This window comes from Xiphophorus maculatus, chromosome 8 (assembly GCF_002775205.1).
Source record: "Xiphophorus maculatus strain JP 163 A chromosome 8, X_maculatus-5.0-male, whole genome shotgun sequence".
Taxonomy (NCBI): Eukaryota; Metazoa; Chordata; class Actinopteri; order Cyprinodontiformes; family Poeciliidae; genus Xiphophorus; species Xiphophorus maculatus.
Window position 1 is genome coordinate 18,183,379 of NC_036450.1, and position 23,558 is coordinate 18,206,936.

General features: G+C 37.1%; 1 protein-coding gene across 1 annotated transcript; it reads left to right on the plus strand.

The window, feature by feature from the left end:
* Positions 1-453: 453 nt before the first annotated feature.
* slc45a2 (solute carrier family 45 member 2) lies at positions 454-22,604 on the plus strand. The gene is made up of 7 exons (XM_005814311.2): positions 454-1,116; positions 5,555-5,731; positions 14,423-14,817; positions 15,802-15,945; positions 19,023-19,146; positions 19,678-19,883; positions 21,483-22,604. The coding sequence occupies exons 1-7, from the start codon at positions 645-647 to the stop codon at positions 21,702-21,704; spliced, it is 1,740 nt and encodes a 579-aa protein (XP_005814368.1). The 5' UTR covers positions 454-644; the 3' UTR covers positions 21,705-22,604.
* Positions 22,605-23,558: the final 954 nt, after the last annotated feature.

Below are 23,558 nucleotides of genomic sequence, written 5' to 3' on the forward strand. Positions count from 1 at the left end.
AGAAAGACATAACAACATATGCAGATTGGTGGAATAAATTTAATGTGCGCTGGCCATCTAACAGGCAGTGTGCAGTAATAAAAGGGTGAGGCACTTTGGCCTTACACACTGTGATGCTTTGTTCCAAGCTCCATGTCAAGTATCTCCAATCCTATAATTTTTTTCTCAGGGACTTTTGTTGTTTTTGTCTTCATGTTTAGTCTTGCCTACTAAAATCAAAAGCCAAGATAAGAAAAGTCCCAATTGAAGTTTGTCCATAACAGATTGGTGTTTTTTTGACTTTCCAGCCAAATTAAGGCCGTACACTTGCTGCACATGATGATACACACACTCACATGACTGATGTATTTACTACTACTAAAACAGAAGTGGGGAGGGGGGAGCTTAATGTCTCAAGAACACTCTTTTCTCTCCTCCTTCTTCCCTGGGTCCCGCTTTTCTGCCCTCAGTTAACAGAACAACCTTCCACTTGTTAAGTCATGCTAACTGGATCTTGGACTTATTGCTCAGCTATGCAATAGAGAGGAGGATTAGCTAAGCACCAGAGCAAGGACCTGTACTTTTGCCATTTCTTTGATCACTTTTAACAACGATTCTTCTTTGTCTTCACTTGTGTTCCTACATTTGTTTAACTACTCTCAACAATGACCATGTTATCAGAGGACCAGCCTGTAAGGCCCCAACCCTGCAAGCTCCCGGAGCCGGGCAAACACGTCACCACATCTTTGCAGCAGTACACCACAGACTACCCTGGCTTCAAAGAGGACTACATGACTAGCGGAGAGAGCGCCGTGTTTGGGATTGTGGAGCCCCCCAGACGCTCTCGAGGTCGCCTTATCCTGCACAGCCTCGTGATGTTTGGTCGGGAGTTTTGCTACGCTGTTGAGGCAGCCTTTGTGACTCCGGTGCTGCTGAGCGTGGGCCTTCCTCGCAGTCTGTACAGTCTCGTGTGGTTGATCAGCCCCATCCTAGGTTTCCTACTGCAACCTGTTATCGGCTCGGCCAGCGACTACTGTCGCTCCCCTTGGGGGCGGCGGAGGCCTTACATCCTGGTCCTTGGCATCATGATGCTGATAGGGATAAGCATGTTCCTCAATGGAGATGCTTTCGTTTCAGGTGAGAGATGGTGATGTCTGGTACATTTGAATTCTTTTCCAGAGTTAAGATGGAGCTTTTAATAACATCACCCGACGATTGAGCCATTTGGAATTTGCCCTTTTCTTTAATGTTACCTGTTAATCAAAGCCAATAACAATGCATTTCTCTCAGTTTTAAATGTTAAAGTGCTACTGGAACAATTAGAAGCTTATCACTGTCATTAGTTTAATCTGACTCGAACTGTAAGAAGTATTAATGAGTTGTTATTATCTGCAACTTTTACATTTCATGTGTGCAACAAACAAATACCATCCCTGGGGCAAACATGAACAGGCATCTTGAAGTATTTCTTAATGGAAACTTGGAAAGTCTGACTTTGCAGTGTCAAAAGAAAAAGAAAACATAGATGATCATATGGTGTTGAAACACCTGAGAAAACTTTCTTTATTGCCTTGCAGATGGTTATTTAATTTCATAGAAAATTTGATGATATTCATTTGCACAGAAACTGATACATTATTTTAAAAAAAAGTGGAATAAAGCAGAACTAATGTAACGCGTGGCTACCTGTGAAGATTTTACTTTTTCTTTTCTTCACTGGGAACATCAATCTTTGCTTTAACAGTTGATAATATTTTTGCACACATGTCAATTATCTCTTTTTTTTATTATCCAGACTCTTTCTTCTAACTATTGACCTTTTGAGAAAAAACACTTTGCTGACCTAAACTTAAATATTTGAGCAAAAGACCCCAAGACACTCCTGTTTTAAAATTGAGACTGTAGCTATAGGAGCTCAGCTGGTGTCCCCTGGAACTGATGTATGATGAGAAAATATCATTTAATGTGAAGGGGTAAAACCAAAAAGGTTTTCTGGGAATCAGCAAGGCTCCAGGCAGGATCACGAGAAGATCGCCACACATAACTGGTGACCTTAATTTTATAGAAAAGGAGGATAAATTGTATTTTCTCGAAAGGCTGTCTACAGAAACTGTTTTACTGAGAATGTCACTTATTTTTCCGTGTGACAGCTCGGCTTTATTGCTACCACAAGATCAGAGAGGGCTGAACTGTATAGCTCAAACATTGTCCCAGCACCAGAGAGAAATCACTTCAGTGGTTTAAAAGGACTCCGAGTCAATTTGCCCTTCTACCTATTTCTGCTCTAGTGTTATACGCATGCATCTGCATTTCCTCCCGTCCTGTTTTCCTTTCATATCCATAAACAAACTCGTTCATGCCTGTCTACAGAAGGTGTCAATTTATTTTTATTTATTGCTTAAATGTAGAAATACATAAAATTCTCACGTCTCAATTGATTTTAATCCTAAATTGTTTTCCTTAATATTGTGTAGCATGAAACTAACGAAGCCACAGATGTTTAACATCTCTGGGTAAAATGACCCTCACCCATTGAGAAATACATTTTAAAAGCCGGATATATCTTTTAAAAAATATCTCCAGGACCTTTTTTTTTTTTAATTATACACAGATACAAAAGAATATATATGAAAAATGCTTGTTGTAATAGAACAAGTAATATATTCTTGGAAAGAGGTTTGAGTTTTTTTCCTTTCTATTTGATAAAAGTCTTCAGTTTTTTTCTCTGTCCTTGAATGACCTTTTTCTTATGTTGTTTGGGTAAGCTCATTAAATCTGCGTGTTTCTCTCAGTGATAGAAAATGCCTTCATAATTGCCAGCATTTCTTTCCCACTTTGATTAGAACAAAGAAAAAACTATGGTTTGTCATTTCTGTCGCAGTTCACTTCTTTTCAGGTCTTATCAGACTGTGTTGATTTTTATGTAGAACAAAAATACCTGACAGATCTCAGTTTAATTATCACAGGTCTAAACCTTGTTGACGTCTTTCTCCTAGTTCTTGTTTGATTAAAAGAAGAAGAAACTCAGATTCACTTTTTTTTCTGAAACGTAGGCTGTAATTGTTGCCTTTCAGACACTCTTTAGTGTTCAATTGCTTTAATACGCAGGTCCAAGCTTCAGTTGCAGTGTTTTTTTTCTCATTGTGTTGTAAACACTCAAAGCAATCTCGAAATCCCAGATTTTCTCTCCTTTTTTTTTTGAACATCTCTTTATTGAAGGGCTCTGACCAAACCTTAGAAAGAAGCTACAAGAAGATGAAAAAGGTAATAAGCAGGAAAAGCAAAGACAAGCAAATCACTTTATCTCTTAAAGCTTTTATTGAATTAGGAAAGTTAGAGATTGTTAACTACGTCTCGGTGAAACATTAATGTCTCCTCACTGAACATTCCTCTCTAAACCAGTTTACGTCCCTTTTTCCATGTAGCAGTTCCCATGGTGACAGACCTTATTCGGTTGCTGCCCTAAAAAGACACAGTCTCGAAATAAATAAATGAATTTGTCAAGCAACGATGATGCTATTTGAAACATTTCTGATTCCAGAGGGTTAACACTGAGCTCTGGTCAGCTGTAACCCTACATTCACTCTCACCACTGTGTGCCAGCTTCTCTTTTCATGGGTCTTCTGTTATTCTGTTCAAATGCGTTTGTCCTCAAGAATCAGAGACAAGATTTACAAGCAGTGTTTTTTTAAAGAGTGCAGAATAATTCAGTCCACTTTTTTTTTTGAGTTCTTCCCAAAATGAAATGTTATGCTTGTCCAATTCTAATCCCATCCAAATGCCAAAGACGCGTTAAGAATATTATTCTTTTTTTTGGATTGTTTTTGTGTTGACAAAAACAGAATAAATTTTTTTAAAAATTCTCAAACGATTGTTTAAAAATCATTTATTCTCATAATCCTTAGAGACGGAATGATCTTGTCTGCAATGATTATTTTTTTTATATAAATTATCATAAATGGTTCCATACAAACTTTTTAAAAGTTTAAAATATGTGTAATGTAATACAAGGTTAGTTTTTAAAGTTAGGTTACTAAGCCATGAGCATCATTCATTTAGTTATTTGTTGAAATGTTAATTTTTGCAGAGCTGTGATATTGCTTCCAAACCAAAGAGTGATTAATTTGTAATATTTCATGGGAAATGCAACAATAATATGAAACCACAGGTAATTGAGATGTAGGAGTGAACATGAGATAAGCTGTTGCATTTTTATCTAGCATGAAGTAAACACAAATAAAAGTGTGACAAGAGAATAGGCCCAATAACTTAGCCACTGCTAAGTAAACGCACGTTGCTCCACTTTCTTGCATTATTTTTTCCTTTGGTTTTAAGCTTTTATTTTTCCATTTATCTTCACAGCAGAATATGCAAGAATAAAAATGCTTCCTGCTTGGAGTTGTGGCATTTTGACTAGTATTTTCAATCAGCAGGTGTCTTTGAAGACAATATGCATCAAATTTACATAAATAGGAAGAATTGAGGCGTTTTCTTCATCATAAGCAGAGAAGATGAAACTTGGCAGCTCTGTGGGAGGAACTTTGAAACCATACTAAAATTTCTCACCGCAGGCGGTCCTTACTCATCTTAACTATGACTAAAGCAGTTTACCAAATGCAGCAGGAGTTACAGTGGAGTTGCAGACAAGCCAAAAATAACTTAAGACAGTCTTTGTTGTTCTTTGTTACATGATAATTTGCAAATAATGTGTGTTTTATGGTCACTGGTGCTGTTTGTGTTGCAATTATGTCCTTGTTTTAAACACTGATATTGGGAGTTTAAAGGAACTGACTAATAGTATTGATTAGAACCCAATTGGTGTTCAAGAAAAGTAAAGATTACATGACAATAATCACTGATGCTTGCATAGCTCAAAAACTGTCAAATGATTGAAGTTGTTACTTTGGCTTTAAAAATTTGTTAGTAACTGATCAATTATTTAAGCAATATTTATCATACCATACCTTACTTGCATAGCAAATATACAGGCATTTAGAGATTTAAAAACCAGAAAAAGAATTTTAAAATAGACTCTAAGTTGAATTGGAAGCCAATGCAATGAAGCCAGCACCGGAGTAACCCTAATGCGCTCATATTTTCTAGATGTTTAATTCCAGTTAGAAATCGGGCTTCAGCTGTTTGTACCATTTGCAGGCGTGACAAAGTGCCAAGGTCAAAGCCTAGTAACAGAGAGCTCAGTAATCCAAGCGGAAGGTTGTAAACGGATGAATGACAGTTTCCAATTCACAAGTGGAAATAAAAGGCTTAACTTTAGACAGATCTTTAAGGTGATGGTTAAAGAATTTCACCAATCTATTTACGTGACTGTCAATCTAAGGGCAACCTCAATTTTTACCCTTAGACACGTCTTCAAATGAGGGATCAGGGCAGCAAGATCAACAAATCATGTATTGGAGGAACGACTGGGACCGAATAGAAATTCTCTGCAGTTTAATTTCTCTGCTTAAATAGTCATTTATGTGATTGCACTTGAATTTTTTGTAGACTTCATTTGTAGTTTGGTTGTGCAAATGTGTGTGTGAAGGATGATGAGCTGTTTTCTTGTTTCTTGCAGCGCTGATCAGTGACAGGTCATTGAAGAGCATCTGGTCCATCGTCGTGGTGATGTTCGGAGTCGTGCTGTTTGACTTCGCTGCTGATTTTATTGACGGCCCTATCAAGGCCTACCTGTTTGATGTGTGCTCACATTCAGACAAGGAGAGAGGTCTGCACTACCATGCTCTGTTCACAGGTATCTCACATCTGCACACACGCAGTTTCTTGTCTTAGTGTGTCCCTCACAGCTTCCTATGGAAATTTTAACTTGATCTATTCTGTTTCTGAGGAAGTATTTTGTAACATTTGCTTGTTCTAGTTTGTTCTGTGAGATGTTCTTGGGTTATCTTAGCCTCCTGAATTACTCATGCAACTCTGGAGGCTATTTGGGCTGTGTGAGCATTCGTGGCAGTGATTCAGGAGAACGTGCTTTTGATTTCTGCTGTGAATGGGCAGAGCAGCAGTGACTAATGACAATTTTGTTTAACAAATGGAGCTAAAATGTAAACACAGAAATGGAATGTCAAGCTGTGGCTGAGCTTTTTAGCTGATTTCGTGGGCAGCAACAAATGGCAAAAGTCATTAAACGGGGATTTGATAAATTACAGTTTTTGCTAAATGACAATATCACCACTCTTTCTGCCCATTAAATGTTATCAAAATTTCTTCAAGGTTGATCCAAGAGGTTGTTGCTACTCTGACTGGTGGGAAATTAAATGATCTGAACTTTTTGTTTAAATAAAGTGGGGAAGATCATGGGTGTCGCTCATTTTTTAAATCTTGACAATGGAGCATCTATTCAGAGTCCATAAATCTGATTCTGCTTACTCCTTTCTCAGACCGTCTCTGCCTTTAAGAGTGTTTTAGGTGCAGATTCACTTTGTTTTGTGTTTTTCTATGTTGTTTCTGAGAAGCATGTGGACAGACAGAAGCACATCTACATTTAGACTTCTAATAAACATCAACAAACATCCATTATACTTTGACTCTCCTATTACATCTGAATTTTCCAACCTTAAGGGCAATACAGGATATTTCTATTCTATTCTAAAATACATCAAGCTTAACCAAGAGATCGATGAGCCAGTTTTTCACAGTTTTCTGAACTCAAGTGATTGTTACTAAATACCTATAGTAAGAAATTCTGCTGAATGCATTGCTGAAATGACACGGTGAGACTTAAAGTCTTCTTTTTGTTTGCATACTTTGTGAAAACGAGCCATGACTTCTTGTTGTAGACAAGATGTTCATGGCTGTTATAGAAAGCCTTTTGAAGCTCTATGTAGTGTGTCCTCCACACAGTCACACAGACACATATTTTGGTTGGATTCTTTGTGAATCTCTATCTGCACATTTCTCTCAGGTCTTGAGCATGATGGGCTTGAATGAATAGTTTCCTGCTTTCTGCTGTCAGGTAGAGAAAAGTACCCATCGTCTCAGGTAAACACAGCCACATAACTCGCTGCAAAGGTTCTCTGAAACATGGTGAACGACATGAGGCAACAGGGAGGCAGGTAGAAGTGAATTTCCTGCAGATTTCCACTTATTTCCAGATGTCTTGCTTTTTCTCTAAAGATTTGCAGTCCCATTAAGTATGCAGAATCTGAGGCAACTTGAGCTGCAATTGCATCCACCCCTTTCGTATCCTGGATGCTTCCACTTTTCACTTTAGGCTACTTGGATACACATTTAAAGGGAAAATGAGGTTTTACATTTTTATTCGGGGAAAAACGTCTGTGATTTGGCAATTTTAGACCTTTAAAGTATAAACTCAAATTTTAAGAAAATCACTCCGAGATATATTCTTCAATTTCTGACTGTAGGATGGGGGCCAGTGACATTTAATTTTTAACCTCATTTCATTACACTGTGCAGCTAGTTTAGGGGAACTTTTCCAGCTGAAATTAAACTCATAACCTTTGCTTTAAATGTGGTAAATATTGTAGTGATGATTTGGTAAAGTGTAGAAACCCCAGTGGGCTTTGAAATTAGCAGTCCGGAAGACGAGAAAAAAAGTACTATAGATTATTTTTATGACATTCATTTGCAAAGGTGTGAATGTCCTTGAGTCTTTCTTCATTTTCAAAAGGCTACAAATCCAAAGTTAAATGTGAGTTCAAAGGATTTTACATCATGGGATAAAAGAAAATTTTTGGAATTATGAGGTGAGAAGAAACTGGGGAAAAAATTATATAAATCTGAAGAGTACTGTTTGAAAAAGATATTTTTCCACACAAAAATTTGATAATAACCTTTCACCACTGGTACAGTTGCCAGTTTTGCATATCTAAGAAATTTCCTTCCATTCATCATTGCAAAATAGTTCAAGCTCAGTGAGATTGAAAAGATAACACCAATCTTGCCACAAATTTGTTGGTGGATTTAGGTCTAGGCTTTGACTAGACCATTCTGTCAATGTAGCTCTGGATGTATATTAAGGTTGGTTGTGCTGCTGGAAGGGGAACTCCACCCCAGCCACAACACTTTAGGTTTTCTCTTGCAGTTTGTTCTGTGTTTAGTTTGAACTAAATAATAAAAGAATCCTCATGCTACCACCATGTTGTAAAAAACAGTAAGATATATTCTGATCCAAACTCAGTCACATTTGAGTTCAGTTTACTGAACAGCAAATCACTTTGGTTGAAATAAGACAAATATGCATCAGGGATTATACGGCGTGATTCATCCTCAAAATACGTCCTAGAGACAGAACACATTTTGCCATTTCACATAAATCTGTGAAGCACCACAACATCAAAAATACTTCCTGAGTGACACCTCCAAAACCCTGCGTAAAAGTAAAACAAGATCAAGTAAATTCTAGAGGGGTAGCTGTGGGGTGAGATGATGTGTTTAGGGTGAGCATCAGCGGAGCAATCAGCTGCCAGCAAGCACCGGCTGGCGTTGAGCATGCGAGTCAGGCAGTAATCCGGCCCTGAGCTCATCATGTGCTGCAGTCATGGGTCTGGGCTGAGAGAAACACAGGCCAGGCACATGACTCTCGAGACCCCACCGTGCCACTGCTGGAATGTGAGGCTTTAGGAAGAAAGGGCAAAAATTGTGAGCTTCTCTGTTTTGTTTGTTTGTTTTTTTTCTTATCCCATCTTTGCTTTTATTAGGGTGGTGCTGCTGTACTGGAGTAGGCAGCCATTTTTTAATAAAATTTGTAGATGGAGTCCTAGCAACAACAGCAATCAAAGCAGACAGTTTGGGTGTCGACAAATACCCATCACATAACAGAAGTTAAGCAGGTACAAATGCATGAATGTGATGGTATTCTAATCTGGCAAATTGATTGATCACTGATATATTAGGGTACAGTGTAAAACAAACTTAAAGAAATGTGGAAATTACTGCAAAGCTGAAGTAACGCTACCTGATAGCGATCGTTTTTACCCAGTTCAGTCACTATTACTGGTCACAAAAGGTTAGTTACCTACGAAGTAATATACCCACTCTTAAAAATATAATGACAACCATTGAATATAACTGGAAAACATCAGAGGAAAAGGGAACCTGAGTAGAACACATTAGCTAAATACACACAGAGGAAGGGGCTGTAATTGGAAACAGGTGCGTCTAATTAAACATGAGTGGGAGCTTAGACAACTGAAGTGGGTCACATCAAGGCCCAAGAAACATACAGTAGGCTTCTTTGATTATATGACTAAGTACGATATCAAAACGATGTGCACAGCAATAAAACAAACTGGAAAAAAATGTTTCCTGAGTTAAATGAGTCTAACAAATCCCTCAAATGGAACAGCTAATAAAAACACTATCTCTTTAGTGAAATTGTGATATTTTGGGATTTGATTGCTGATGTTACTTTGAAATATTTGTATTTTATTGCCTGGTGTGGCCTTATGACCTTTACTGACAAACAGCAGCATGTACTGCCATGGACAAAAGTTTAAGAATGACAGAAATGTTATTTTCCCCAAACTTTACTGCTTCAGGGTTGGTAGATGTTTTGTGAGATCTGTAGCAAAAAGAAGTCCTAAAGGACAGTTTTTAACATCTCATTTGCAAATGTTTTTATTGAAAAATATATCCCGTTTATGTAAAGTGTAGGTGTATTCTCTAGAGTTCTTCTGGGCCCACTATTAAATAATTGACCAAATCCTTACCGATGCTGACCCGTATAGTTCAGTGTTTTGTATTTTATTCATTGATTTTTTGAGGATTGATCACAGAACAAAGTGTACTGGCCACAGACCAATTGTTTCAATGTTTTGATCACTTTTGTCATTCACTGCTGTGGCATTATAAATTATGTTGTGCTAAATGACCCGAAAGAGGACTGAATCCCCGTATGACAGCCTCGTCTCTCAGACTGTATATTTTGAGAGAGCACTCAGGATATGGGAGGAGCTTTGAATTGGAAAAATATATAATGGATATTACCTGACTGAAGATTCCTTGCGAAAAGAAATTCCTTCAGAATGTTATTATGTCTATTCTTTTTTTCTGAAGTTGCCTTTAGATGTTTTTTTTTTCTTCTTTACGGATATATGTGAGTCATTTGATCACGTTTTCAATCAGTCTTGCTGCAACCATTTTTTATTGCTTTTTCACTTCCATGTAATTGCTTTTTGATACGTATAGAATTTCTTCTTGGCTCTATGAAATATTTCCTCTCTTATATGCTGCTGTTTCTAACTTTTCCAGTATCATCAAGGGCCCCAATATTCTCTGTTCTGGGGTGCTTCAGGGGACAAAAAGCTCCCAGCTTCTGCTGAAAGGAAAAAAAGAAAAATCTCTAAACTTCTGTCAATGATCCAGAACATAAACAGAGATCATGAAGTTGAGAGGAGATCAATCATCCAGTCAAGCAGAAGAAACTGAAGCCTTAAACCTGAAGTGGTTAATACTAAAGCTGCCTTTTTCTTAAATGTTGAAAAATGGCCTCATTACATTTGTACTGGCTGGAGAAGACTGCACTTCAAAGTATTCAAAAGCAGTCATTTGAATCAGAGAGCCAATCAGAACACATTTGTTACATAATTCACTCTGTGCGTAGTGCAGGTGTGTGAAGTGTTTTCCTCTATACTTAAGTAAACGTTACATAAATGTTCCTTCAGTAAGGCAGCATACATTAAGGAAACAACAAAGGTGTTGACTTCAGAGCTCAGCCGCTAATTATAAAGTTATAGAAGCTTCCTGTTTAACTCTTGTTACCATAAAAAGTCAGCTGCTGTGTTCTGAAATGCTCGTTAAGGTTGCTGTCTCAGACCTTTTCTTGGTTTGTTTCTACAGGAAAGACATTGGGAAGAGTTAATAATGAAAGTGTTAGAGTAGGGACTGATGTGACATTAAGAAATCACATGACAGGTGTATTTTGAGCTCAGTCACTGCAGTCTTTAGACATATTCCTGGAAGGACTAATGTCTCAGCCAGATCTAGAGAAACTCATCCATGCATTCATCTTCAGTCGTATTGATTATTGCAACAGCGTCTTCACAGGTCTGTCCAACAAATCAATTAAACAGCTGCAGCTGATCCAGAATGCTGCTGCTCGCGTTCTCACTAAAACCAGGAAGATAGAGCACATAACACCAGTTTTAAAGTCCCTCCACTGGCTCCCTGTAGCTCAAAGAATAGACTTTAAAATACTGTTGTTAGTTTACAAATCACTGAACGGCTTAGCACCACAATACATTAAAGATCTGCTGTTGTTGTATCAACCCTCCAGACCTCTCGGGTCTTCTGGTTCTGGTTCTGCTCTGCATCCCCAGAACCAGAACCAAAAGGGGAGAAGCAGCTTTCAGCATCTATGCACCACAAATTTGGAACAAACTTCCAGAAAACTGTAAAACAGCTGAAACACTGACTTTCTTTTAAATCTCGACTAAAAACCCACCTGTTTAGAATTGTATTTGAAACGTAATCAATTACAAATTTATTGATGGAACTTGACTTAATGTTTTGTTTTGATTGTTGATTCTATCTTGCATTGTGTTTCTGTGTTTGTAATGATGTAAAGAACTTTGAAATGCCTTCCTGCTGAAATGTGCTATACAAATAAAATTTGATTGATTGATTTAGTTATCAATGTTAACTATAAAACAGCTAAAATGGATAAACATTCAGATTCCTGAGGGGTCTCATTTGCTGCCTGATTATTGACTTCATGTCTCATTTGCATTCCAGCAGCTGCATTCAGACATAAACCAGCATGGCCTTGTTTTCTGATCCAGAATAATCACAACTATGAAGCAAGTGTTAACCTATGGAACGGCCGCACAAAGTATTCACCCCTCATTTTGAACCTACAGTACATCCATGTAACAAACCATGATGTGCAGTTTATCTTTTGCTGCTGTTAATTAATTTCCAAAAATATACGGATTTTTAAAATAGGGTCAAATCTGACATTATTTCTTCCATCTATAAATTATCATCTGAATATTCTTTATTCCACCCTGTTTCCTTTTTGTTTTTGGTTCTGCGTAGAAAGACATTAACAAGTTGTGCTGGTTTGATTTGTCTTCCAAGAACGTACAACTTAGAAGGTTTCTCATCATAGCATTAATGAAGTTGCTTCTGATCTGTCTAAGCTTATACCCTGAAGCAAACAGAAGTCAAGAAAGATAATTGGAAAGACTTTGAAAAACACTTTCCAAAGTGGACAGTGTGTGTGAGATAAAAAAAAAATTGATTTTTTAAAAAACAATAAACTTTCATACACTTAATGTTGTTTTGAGCTAACAACTGCAACAGCAGTGCAACTTTTGTGTTTTTCCATCTGTCTCCCTAAATACAGAATCTCTAAAGTCTAAATTCAAACTCAAGATTATTAAGTCTGGCAATGAAAAGGTAAATGGTAGCTGATAGGTATTTTCCTTTCGAACCTAAATAAAAGAAAGAACCACAGACAATGTATATGAATTTTATGTAGAGCTTTTGCAAAAGGAGAACACTCTGTCCATTCTTCCTCCGAACAATCCACAGAGCATTCTGATCTGCCCTCACAAAATCTCCTGTTTTTATTGTCAAAGAAGAACAGGCAAGGGGGCAGTCAGGAAAACAACAGAGGCCGTAAAGCTTCTAACCCAAACATCTAACAACCCAGTTCCAGATGTGATATCTGATCAAAGGTCTGAGCCCTGTTCAAATCTCGGTCAGTACTGTCAAGAAAACAAAATACGACTGCTCACAGGTAGTTACTAAATTAGGAGGTGTTCTTGCAAAAGGATTTAAGGTCTGAGAAACTTAGTGTTATCTATTTCTCGTAAAGTTGAACAGACAGTAGTGACCTCCAGGTCAGATAAAGAAGAGAACACTTTAAACAGAAAATCACAAAGATCTATAAGCTTAATGTGAACTAAAGTAAGAATAAAATGATAATACATAAAAATCTCTAACAGTAGCAATGGAAAAGTTTCCTGCTGTAGTTTTTCTATTCTATACCCTGGTATTTGCTTTACATATGGTTGTGTGTGAGTGTGTGTTTATTTTATTTCTGATGTCATTATCCTTGACCTTGTCACCTCCTACTGGCACAACTTTGGGTACTGTCAATCAATCAAATTTGATTTGTATAGCACATTTCAGCAGCAAGGCATTTCAAAGTGCTTTCCATCATATCAAACACAGAAACACAATGCAACATAGAATCAACAATCAAAACACGACATTAAGTCAAATTCCATCAATAAATTTGTAATTGATTACGTTTCAAATACAATCCTAAACAGGTGGGTTTTTAGTCGAGTTTGCATCCATAAAAAGTTTACCTACTATAATGCTTTTGACCTGAATCATAAAAACTATACAGTTGAATTGCTTTGCAGTTGCAGGAAATACAGAAGTTGTTTAAAAAAAAGTAGATTAGGTACTATAGCTGGTTCCAAAGTAAGGAATTTAAAGCCTTTTTCTACTGCAAAGCATCCTTCTCAGTCCAGGGTTACTAACAGCAGTACAACCTGCTAAGCAGACCTGAGTTATGAGTCAGATTTGTTTGCTAGTCTGACAGTTGCTTACAAATTTGTGGATGAACGAACGTGGTATCCCAACAGGGATTCAGAAAATCAAACGTGCTTTTGATGGAATGCTCACAAAAAATATATGAATTTATTTTTTAACACAGCTTAAGGTGAAGGCTGCACAGAATAAATTATGAAGATGCATTCCTTTGATTAGTGGCGTGTGTGTTGTAAAAGTGAATCGACACGTATTCCTGGAAGTCAGCGCTTGTTTGTTTGTATTATCCAGGTAATGATAGAGCAATCAAAGGAATCCGAACTGATTTAATGAGCCATTCAGAGTTTCACTTTACATAGATCTACATGGCCTGACCTTCGAGACAATAAATATGTTCCAGGCAGGATTAACAAATATGGTCCTGCAGATCAGCTAGCTCCCGATCTGCACTGCGTCTGGGCTGACAGAAAAAGACTGGGCCTCGGGATGGTGCTCACTATCAACCACAAGAAATGGACAGAAACAAACGCTTATAAAGGGCTGTTAACATTTAAAACTTAGCCTGCAGCAGTGTGGAGTATAAAGCTAACCTTCTAATAAAATATCACAATAAAAGCAATGAACTACATTCAAAAGTCAGACATAAAAGATTTAGAATAAGAAATTGTTTTTGTGAAATGCTTGAGATAACATTTCACATGTTATCTCAATGATTAAAGGCATCATGTTTTTCTTCCTAGCTGATGAGGCACTCAGCATTAATTTTATGTCATAGTGAGGAGAAGACATATCTGTGGTTGATGCCACCAATATGAGTCTATCCTCACTAACAAAAGTGTAACCGGCTATCCATCTTGTGTCTGTATTAGTGCTGTAGCACCTTGAAATATTTTGTTGCCTCATTTCCCTGGCTCACATCAGAATCATCAACTTTTCTTATTTCTACCTCTGTGTTTTTCAGGACTGGGCGGAGCTTGTGGCTACCTGGTGGGAGCGATGGACTGGGGCCACTCTGTTCTCGGTCGTCTTTTGGGCTCCGAGTACCAAGTCATCTACTTCTTCTCAGCACTCACCTGGGGCTTCTTCCTCACCGTGCACCTGTTTAGCATTCCAGAACAATCTCTGTGCAAGGACCCCTCAGTGTCTGACTGCTCCTCTCCCAGTGCCCTCCACTTACTGGGCTCCCACAGCAATGGTTACGGAGCACTCAGTAAGGAGCCCAGCTCTACCGCAGCCCCCACATCTGTTTCAGACGTCAGGCCAAGATCCTATTCAGCTTTGGGCGAAAGGCCGCGATCCTTCTCAGCTCTGGGAGAAGCTAACGCAGTGACATCCAGTTCCAAGCAGCCAAACAAGGTGCGTAATCTGTGGGTTCCAGCTAAATCCATCATTATGAGTCAACTTTTAAAGCAGTTTGAATATACATTGGAGTTTGGATTTTATGTTGTTGTTGTTGTTGGCATGGCCAGTTATCTTTGATATTCTAAGAAAACTGCTGAATCATCTAAAATTAGTCATTTATGCATTAAGGTCATGACGAATGAGTTCTATTTTTTATATTCACACTGTTTGGTCTTTTCTGCTTTTTAGTTTAATACCAGCATGAACTCAAATTGAATGAGCTTCAGAAGTTGGTCACAATTTGCAAGCTGTGATTTAAAACTGAGAAAGCAGACTAACACTTTCAACTTTGTATTCCTGAAAGCATGTTTACATCACTTAAAGCTGATTTCATACCTAATTATTATTAATTTATATTTTTAAAAGATGAAGAGCAGATGAAAGTTGGGAAACTATCATTTTCCAAATCTTTCATTCACTGTCTTTATCTGAAACCTGCAGTATTCTGTATATGACGAAACATTTTTATGTGACACACAGAATGAGTCAGTCATTTATTCACATCAAAAGTGTCTGTTATTTTTACAGAATCACCTTCTGCTTGGTGGTATGTTAGGTCAGCATAAATATCTTGACTGGATCGTTATTTTGATTTGAGATAAAGAAGACGACTCCCAAATTTACATTACATTTTAAGAAGAAATCTACAATACCCATCTTTCCTGTCAGTAGTTTTAATGTTATTGATATTCAACTTGTTTTTACAGCTGTATTTGATGCGAACCAGCACACTCCTATCTGACCTTTCTGACACAACATGTGACACCCTCTATCCTTTGTATATCGTAACTTGACTTTGATTCTGCTAAAAAGTTTTTTCCTCTCTGAATGCTTTCTTAGCTGTCGAATCTTTGAAATCTTACCAAAACGACAATTAGCCGAATGTGACTGCAAGTCTTCGAAGAGGTTAGAATTGATCTTGGCTCTTTGCTTCCACAGGAGCAGAAGAAGATGACATTCAGGTCCCTGATGAAAGCAATAATCCACATGCCAAACCACTACCGCTGCCTGTGCATCAGTCACTTGCTGGGATGGGCGGCTTTTCTCTGCAACATGCTCTTTTTTACTGATTTCATGGGACAGGTATTGATTAGTTTGGATTTGCATTTGTGCTTTTCTTCCTGGAATTTGATAAATAATAGCAATTTTGGAGAAATAAAATCTAAACTCTTTTAATATATATATATTTTTATAAAATAATGGTTGCAAAGGGGAAAAAAGTTGTGGTGAAATGACAATTGTTGCAGCCATCCACAATCCAGACTCGTTTTATTTAAAAAAATGTATAAAATATATAATTATTTTTCAATCATAAGGCATTTTATTCTGGCAAAAGTATCCCTTTTATTCAAAAGGAACCACTTTCTTTACTTGATATACACAGATAAATCAAGAATTATTCATGCACTGGGGAGATTCAGTTTGTAATAATTTTTATGCAACCAAAATCTCTTGTGTGAGAATAAAACAACTTAAAAAGTATAGATCTAGTTTGTTCATCTAGCACCAGACCAAAAAGATTGCGGGTGGATAACAGCATACAGTTTCACCACATCTAGAAGGAAGTGGAGAAAATATGTAAGACACTGAGTCACCATCTCTATGTCCTCATCACATCACAGCACATCCCAATCTTTGGTTTCATAACCGTCTGCTAGAGCATCTTCCATTTCAGGAGTCCATCTACTAATGGATGTTGTGTCTGACTGAATGTGCAATTACTGTAATTGATTTTTACCCTCAAATATCTTTCTGTCTGTTGTTTGCTGGAAATCCCTTACATATGTTCTGTTCTCAGTATGAGTTTCACAGAGGAAGACAACGGGTGACAGGTTATTGGCTATTTCCACTTCCTGTGCAAATAACCACTTACAAACATGAGCAGTTTAAATGTTCATAAAGGCCTACAGTCCGCTGTGATGGTTTTTAATTTGCAGTTCCTCCAAGCCTACTTCAATCTTTACTGCTTTCTGACAAGCAAGTTAGCTCCTCGGAGAGGAAAGATATCTACTAAGTACTTAACCTTCAGATATTACCTCACTTCAGAAAACTTGAACTCTTCCTTTAACACAAAGGGCACCACTCTGGCTGCTGACCAATGGTCTGATCTAGAACCCTGCAAAACAACCAAAGCAAGACATTTCTCTCTGTAATGAGCTTTTATTCATTTTGCTGGGTTACCTCGTGGCAAATCCCGCAGCCAGAGAATCAGCTTGGTAAAAACATTTCATGGAGATCTTTTATAGTCTAATTAAGATGTTAATGAAATTCTGTTTCAGTCTATCAAACTAAAGAATGAGGCCAGGGGCCTTCATCGTGTATCCATATGCGATGAGGTGGGAGTGAGAGCCTAAATAGAACAGGCAAATGAAAACATAAAAAAACATGATGGAGAAATTGTGAAAATGTGGAACATTAAACCCCTTTGGCCTGAAAGAAGGACGTGATGAAATGTGCATATGGCAACGTACTTAGCAAACAGTCTCTAGATAAGATTGATTGTTGGGTGATGGAGTCAATGATCTCAGCCCACATCTGTCTCATTTTTCTCCTGGTACTTTTCCAAACCTTTCCCTGCAACAGCTGAGATTACCAGACACTCCACAGCGACAGGCTATTATATTCAGACTGACAGCTTCTCTCCCAAACTAGTCTTTTCACTGTATTTTCAGCATTCTTCCAGTGTGAACACAAAGTGCACAGCTGAACAGTATGTGTGATTTAGCACATAAAATGACAAATAAAGCTCCAAATAATGGTTACGCAATCAGAAAAAAAAGCAAATTACATGTTTGAGCACAACTCATCTTACTGGCCTGGTGGCTGTTTTGTAGTCTATTTGTCCTGTTGTTAGTATTTTACCACCCAATGTCTTAGGACTCCTAGTCATTTAGAAATGTAATGATGTGTGGATAACTCATTCTGATAAACTTCCAACACTAAAAGAAAAAGATTTATAAGTTATAGCGTTGTGTTGTTAGCAGTAATACCAAAACGTACATTAAAATATTTCATCTTTGACCACTCAGTTTTGTTTTCCACAGTGATTGTTTCCTTCGGGTACACTGATTTACTTGCACAGCTTGCATATGAATATTAGAGTAACTGGTGATACATTGTTCAAGGATAATAACATCTGATTGGTGGATTTATTTAATTATACAAATGGTATTGAAATTAAATTATAAACTTTTTTTTTATTTAGACTCCCCCTCACAGCTTTCTCTTAATATGCTGATGGCCCTCACACTTTGCCACTGTGCAATCATTATGTTAATTAAAAATAAGCTGCAAATAATCAGAGTCATAGGAAGACAAGGTGACAAAGTGAGAGCAACAAATTTATGAGGAGAAAAAGAACACAGCGTTGAAACATTTTGATCCGTTTCAGCTCATTAATATGTATTTCCGTGAGGGGGCAGATGTTGGCAGAAGGATTGGTTTGCATTCTCTGACAAACATAAAAACAGCAAAAATATTTCAGCAATATCATTTTCATATTTTCACATCAACAGAAGATGTAAAAAATGTATGCTCTGCTGTTGTTAAAATGTTTTATTAATAAATTAAAATAAAATAAAAAATGATGATCTTATATAATACACCAGGACAGCTTGCGTTATTAAAACATCAGTTTCTGTGTCTAATCCCTTGAAAATGTGGATTTTTTCTTTAATTATGAGATTTCCAAATATGATTCTAATATTTCTAATTCAATAATATTTAGCCTCCATGTTCCCTGCTGAACATCTTTTTCTCTATTGTTCACTCAATCTAAGAAAATATGGTTTCCTTCTAGAAAGCTTCTCCAGTTCTCATGGATTCTCTAAGTTCATTTTTAAACCCATCAGTGACATTAAAAATAGCTCATTGATTCTTCTCTTCCCAGTAACAACTTTCACACAGAAGAATGTTGTTCAGCGTTCGGAACAAGGTTTTGTATCTGAATTTCTGACCATCTGGTGTTGGTCTGAGTCAATCAAGCTGAAAATTCAACCAATTTCAGTCATCAGTTGACATCATATATTGTAGATTGTTGGCATTTATTACGGAAGTTGGGCGTTTTAAATAAAGCTGTGTATTGTTAACATTCCTTGTCTGAAAAGACTTTTTAACAGTCTTATTCCTGATCACACCACTCTACTTTCCCTTTTTTGCAGATTGTTTACAAAGGAAATCCTTATGCGGAACACAACTCTACAGCCTATGCCACATATGAGAGAGGTGTAGAAGTTGGCTGCTGGGGATTGTGTATTAATGCTGTGTCTTCTGCGCTCTACTCGTGTAAGTGGATGTGCTAGGTGTCTCTGTGTCAAAGTTTGTTTCTCATTCCCCACCATTATTATAGAAATCACCATCTGTTAATGTCCAGACGCATGAGAGTCAGACGAGGTCACGCACTGAATCAGATAGCAGCGGGCAATCACAGTTTCCTGGTAGCTGCTTCTCATTAGCAGGCTCTGCACCGATCACCTCTGAGGCAAGCTGGGCCATATGTACTTGAAACAAAAAGTAGATCTGAGGAAGGAAAGACCCTTGTGTAAAATAACAACTCCAAAAGCAGAGGTAGATAATGTCCTTGATCTAAAGGCAAATGACCATATAATGAAGCTATAAAAAATATGTTGTTTTGTAGCATTTCTACAGCAAATAGAGTGAGGTGCCTGCATAAATGTCATTATGTGGACTATAAAAGTGAAAGTAGTAATAACATAATCCACTAATTCCCTGGGAACAACACACCTCACATACCTTTGCTGTTTTCTTATTACTTGTAGCCATTTGTGACACATTTGGTTTGTGTGTTTTTTTCAGACGTGCAGCGCTTCCTGCTTCCATACATCGGCCTCAAAGGATTATACTTCATGGGCTACTTTGTGTTCGGCATGGGAACCAGCCTAATCTGCCTCTTCCCGGATGTCATTGCCACACTCATCCTCTGCAGCGTGTTTGGCGTCATGTCCAGCACGCTCTACACAATCCCATTCAACTTAATTGCAGAATATCAGCGTGAGGAGGAGGTATGTGGCCGTCTCACGCCGGGATGCTTTCAATTACAAGGCAAAATATTCTATGCTTAAATCCGAGATTCTGTCATGTAATTCAGGAAGTCCACAGTAAATCTGTCTGTGTTTGTCCCCTTTTAGTTTCCACCAATCGTGAGCTTGTCAGTTCTGTTTATAAGTGGCATTAGAAATGGACAGTCTTTAAAAAAAAAAGATCCAATCAACGACTGGGTTTGAAAATGAGTCTGTGCTTAAAAACCTTCGTACGAAACACTGGTTGCTGTGTTTTCATCATGCAGCATGGCTTACTGTGCTGTCTTTGATGAAATACACTTGAATTGAGTTGAGTTGAGTTAAATTGAATTGCTCAATACCGCACATCCCACTTCTTTAGCAAATACAGCAATTAGTAGTCTTTTTTTTTGTACAGTACATTGTGTTTAGATCAGAGACGTAAAAAATAGAATCAACCACAGATCAGTTGCTGTATTCTTGTGAACCAATTTCGCTACACTAGTCCACACAAATCTAAAATTACTTTTACAACAAGCCATTTACCAGAAATATTTATGAATGAAGGCTGGAGTGCATTTGAATTTCAACTGGATCATGTTTTATAGATTTATGAGGTTGTTGTAATACACAAGTAAGCACATAATTATGAATAATATACAGACTAAGCAATGTTAGTATTTATTTAAAAAAACAACAACATCTAAATAGTTAATGCAGCAAAGAAAACAGATCTGTTTTCCATTTGGTTAAAAATCACTTTGAATGATTTCAGAGTTGTTGAATTATACAGAGTCGTAGTTTTATTAATTTTGGGGTTTAAAAACAGGTTGTTCTTTTTTTGTGATTTTTAAACTTAGTGTTTTTGCAAATCATATGTTAAATATTTGCATTTGGTGTGGTTTTTTATTTTGTTTTGAGTTGTGTGCTTGCATAAGGATGGGAATAATTATAGCAATAAGGAAAAAACAACATTGATTTAATAGCATTAGTTAGTACCATGAAAATTCCTGCATGATCATTTTTTTATTGCAGTAAATTTTTTTTATTTTTAATTGTTTCTCATTAAGGTTAGGGTTATCAGATATATCTGATATCTCTTTATCAGATATGTGGAATAATACTGCTATGCCTCCATCAGTCTTGTTTTTGGCAGGTCCATGGGTATAAATGTAAATGATTAATACCAGTTGAAAGATATGTGAAAGTGGCTCAAAGGCTTTGGCATTAGGATTATATTTTAATATTTAAATCATGTTTTTTTCATTGTGGTGCTCCAATGATAATTGCACAAAGCTGAAGCCAGCTCTTCACTTCCACGAATTGAAAGTGAAGAACTGCATCATTGTATGTTAAGACATCAAATAATTTTGCTTATTTGAGCAAGGTATTGAAGTCTAAAAGCAAGCTGAGTTGAGAAAGAGTTAAAAATATGGGGCTATTTGAGGTGTTGCCCTTATCATGTCCAGGGCTGAAGTTGCTCACTGGTCAATCTTTTTTTGTCACACACATTTCTTGTTTCAGACAAAGTCAGATATTGCTATTTTTCCAGGACTCTTTCTTCCCACTAATCATCAGTATTACTACCTGCTGTTCTTCCAGGAACAACCAAAGCTACAAGGCGGCAATAAAAGCCCCCGAGGCACCGGGATGGACTGCGCAGCACTCACCTGTATGGTCCAGCTGGCTCAGATTATTGTGGGAGCGGGGCTCGGAGGTCTGGTCATCGCAGCTGGAAGTGTAATTGTGGTTGTCCTGTCAGCCTCCGCTATGTCTTTGATAGGCTGCATTTTCATTGCTCTCTTTATCAGATATGTGGAATAATACTGCTACATAATACATTTAATGGTGCTGTGTTAATAAATAAATAAATCCTCCGTGTTGTATTGTTAGATGGTCTTCTGAAACAGTGTGCTCACTTGTTTTACATTTTCTGTTTGCTGTGCAGACAAAGGTGTAACTACTCTCATCGCAGGAAGTCCACACTTCTTATTCATGTTTATTTTCTCTTTAATTTCACATCTTGAAACCATGAAACACATTGGAAACAAAAAGATAAACATGCTGCTTTAAGTTCATGTCTCAAACGAGAAATATAACCAAAACATATTCACTGTTACAAATTAATACAGTGAAATTGTATTTATGTAAATTAAAACAAATTTTATCACATTTTCTTGGTAGTCCAGCAGCAGAGTAAATCACAAGACTATGAACCTTCTAAGATTATTTTCAGCGTTACCACTTCTCCTTCCTTGTCCCAGTCATATGACCTATGTCACAAACCTTTATTTGTTAAAGAAATAGCAGTACTGTAATAAAATAATGTTGTCAAGTCATAAAGCATCTTTATGCTGTTCATTTTATGAATGAAAATGTGCAACACCAGTGTGCACAGGAAAAGCTTAGGTTACAAAACATGCAAACAGTGTGAATGCTGACTTCCTGTGTTACCATGGAAATATGTAAACATATAGCCTAATAGCCTATATAAGGACAGCATAAGAATGCTAGTAAAATGGTAGAATGATAACATTATCTAATATCACTCTACCCTATGATATCTGTGCTGATGAAGTTTTACTCGCCTCGACATGCTGGATCCTTGAAACTAAGTCAAACTGATATCTTGACCTACTATAAGAATAATCTGACTCAGGAGTGTTTTTCATAGGCTGCATTTTTCTTGTTTTCTTTATTATATAATATGGAATGATACTCATTTAAAATAAACACAATGGTGCTGCGTTAATAAACAAATAAAGCTTCTGTGTTATGTTGTTAAAATGTTTGAGGCCTAGTAGTACCAATGGAGGACTGAAATGAAATTCTGAGAAGGACAGTTAATCCTTAAACTTGGAAAAAGAAGATGCAGAGTCATCACAGAAAAAAGTATGTTTTGCATCATAGTAATGCAGAATACTGCTGATTGTACACCTTTGATCCTAATATTCATCCACTATACAGGAACAGTGGTTTTGCTGTTGCTCTTTTCTTTCTAACATCAAACATTTTGTCAAGACTCTGTCCTGAAGCTAGTTTTGTGTTGTTGTCATAATTCCTTGAGCTTGACACAACCAACCGGGCATTAGGATTTTTGTTAGATGTCTTCTCCTTTCTTTCTGTACATGTTATGTCTGATTACTGTGAGTAAAGGCCTCTAGCACCACAAAAAATGTCTAAGAAAGAAGAAAAACATTACACATCAGTTCACTGTCTAACAAGGGTACTCCGGCCTATAATCTTCTGCAGTACAATTTCTGATTATTTTTGCTGACTGATACGTGGAAGCAACAGCTTACCAAAGCTGTCTTACTTACGTTTGCTCACACCTTTTAATGGCAAGGTGTAGATAAGTTGGGTGGTCTTAGAGTGACCAGTGGAGCATTTATGCTGTCATAATCTGGACCTCAACTCATTCAAATTGATATAGTTGCAAAACGTTATGGAACAGGACCTATTGCTATAACCACATAAAACAATTGTAAAACAGTAAATATATATATATATATATATATATATATATAAGTCAGACAATCAAACATCATATTGAAACATTTGACTTTTAGAATAATTAAGCTTAGTCTTATTCTTAGTTTAGCTGTTGGGATTGGGATTAGGAATAGTCTGAAGACAATTTCAGGTCACAAATCAAATCCGTAGGCTGTACATTATTTG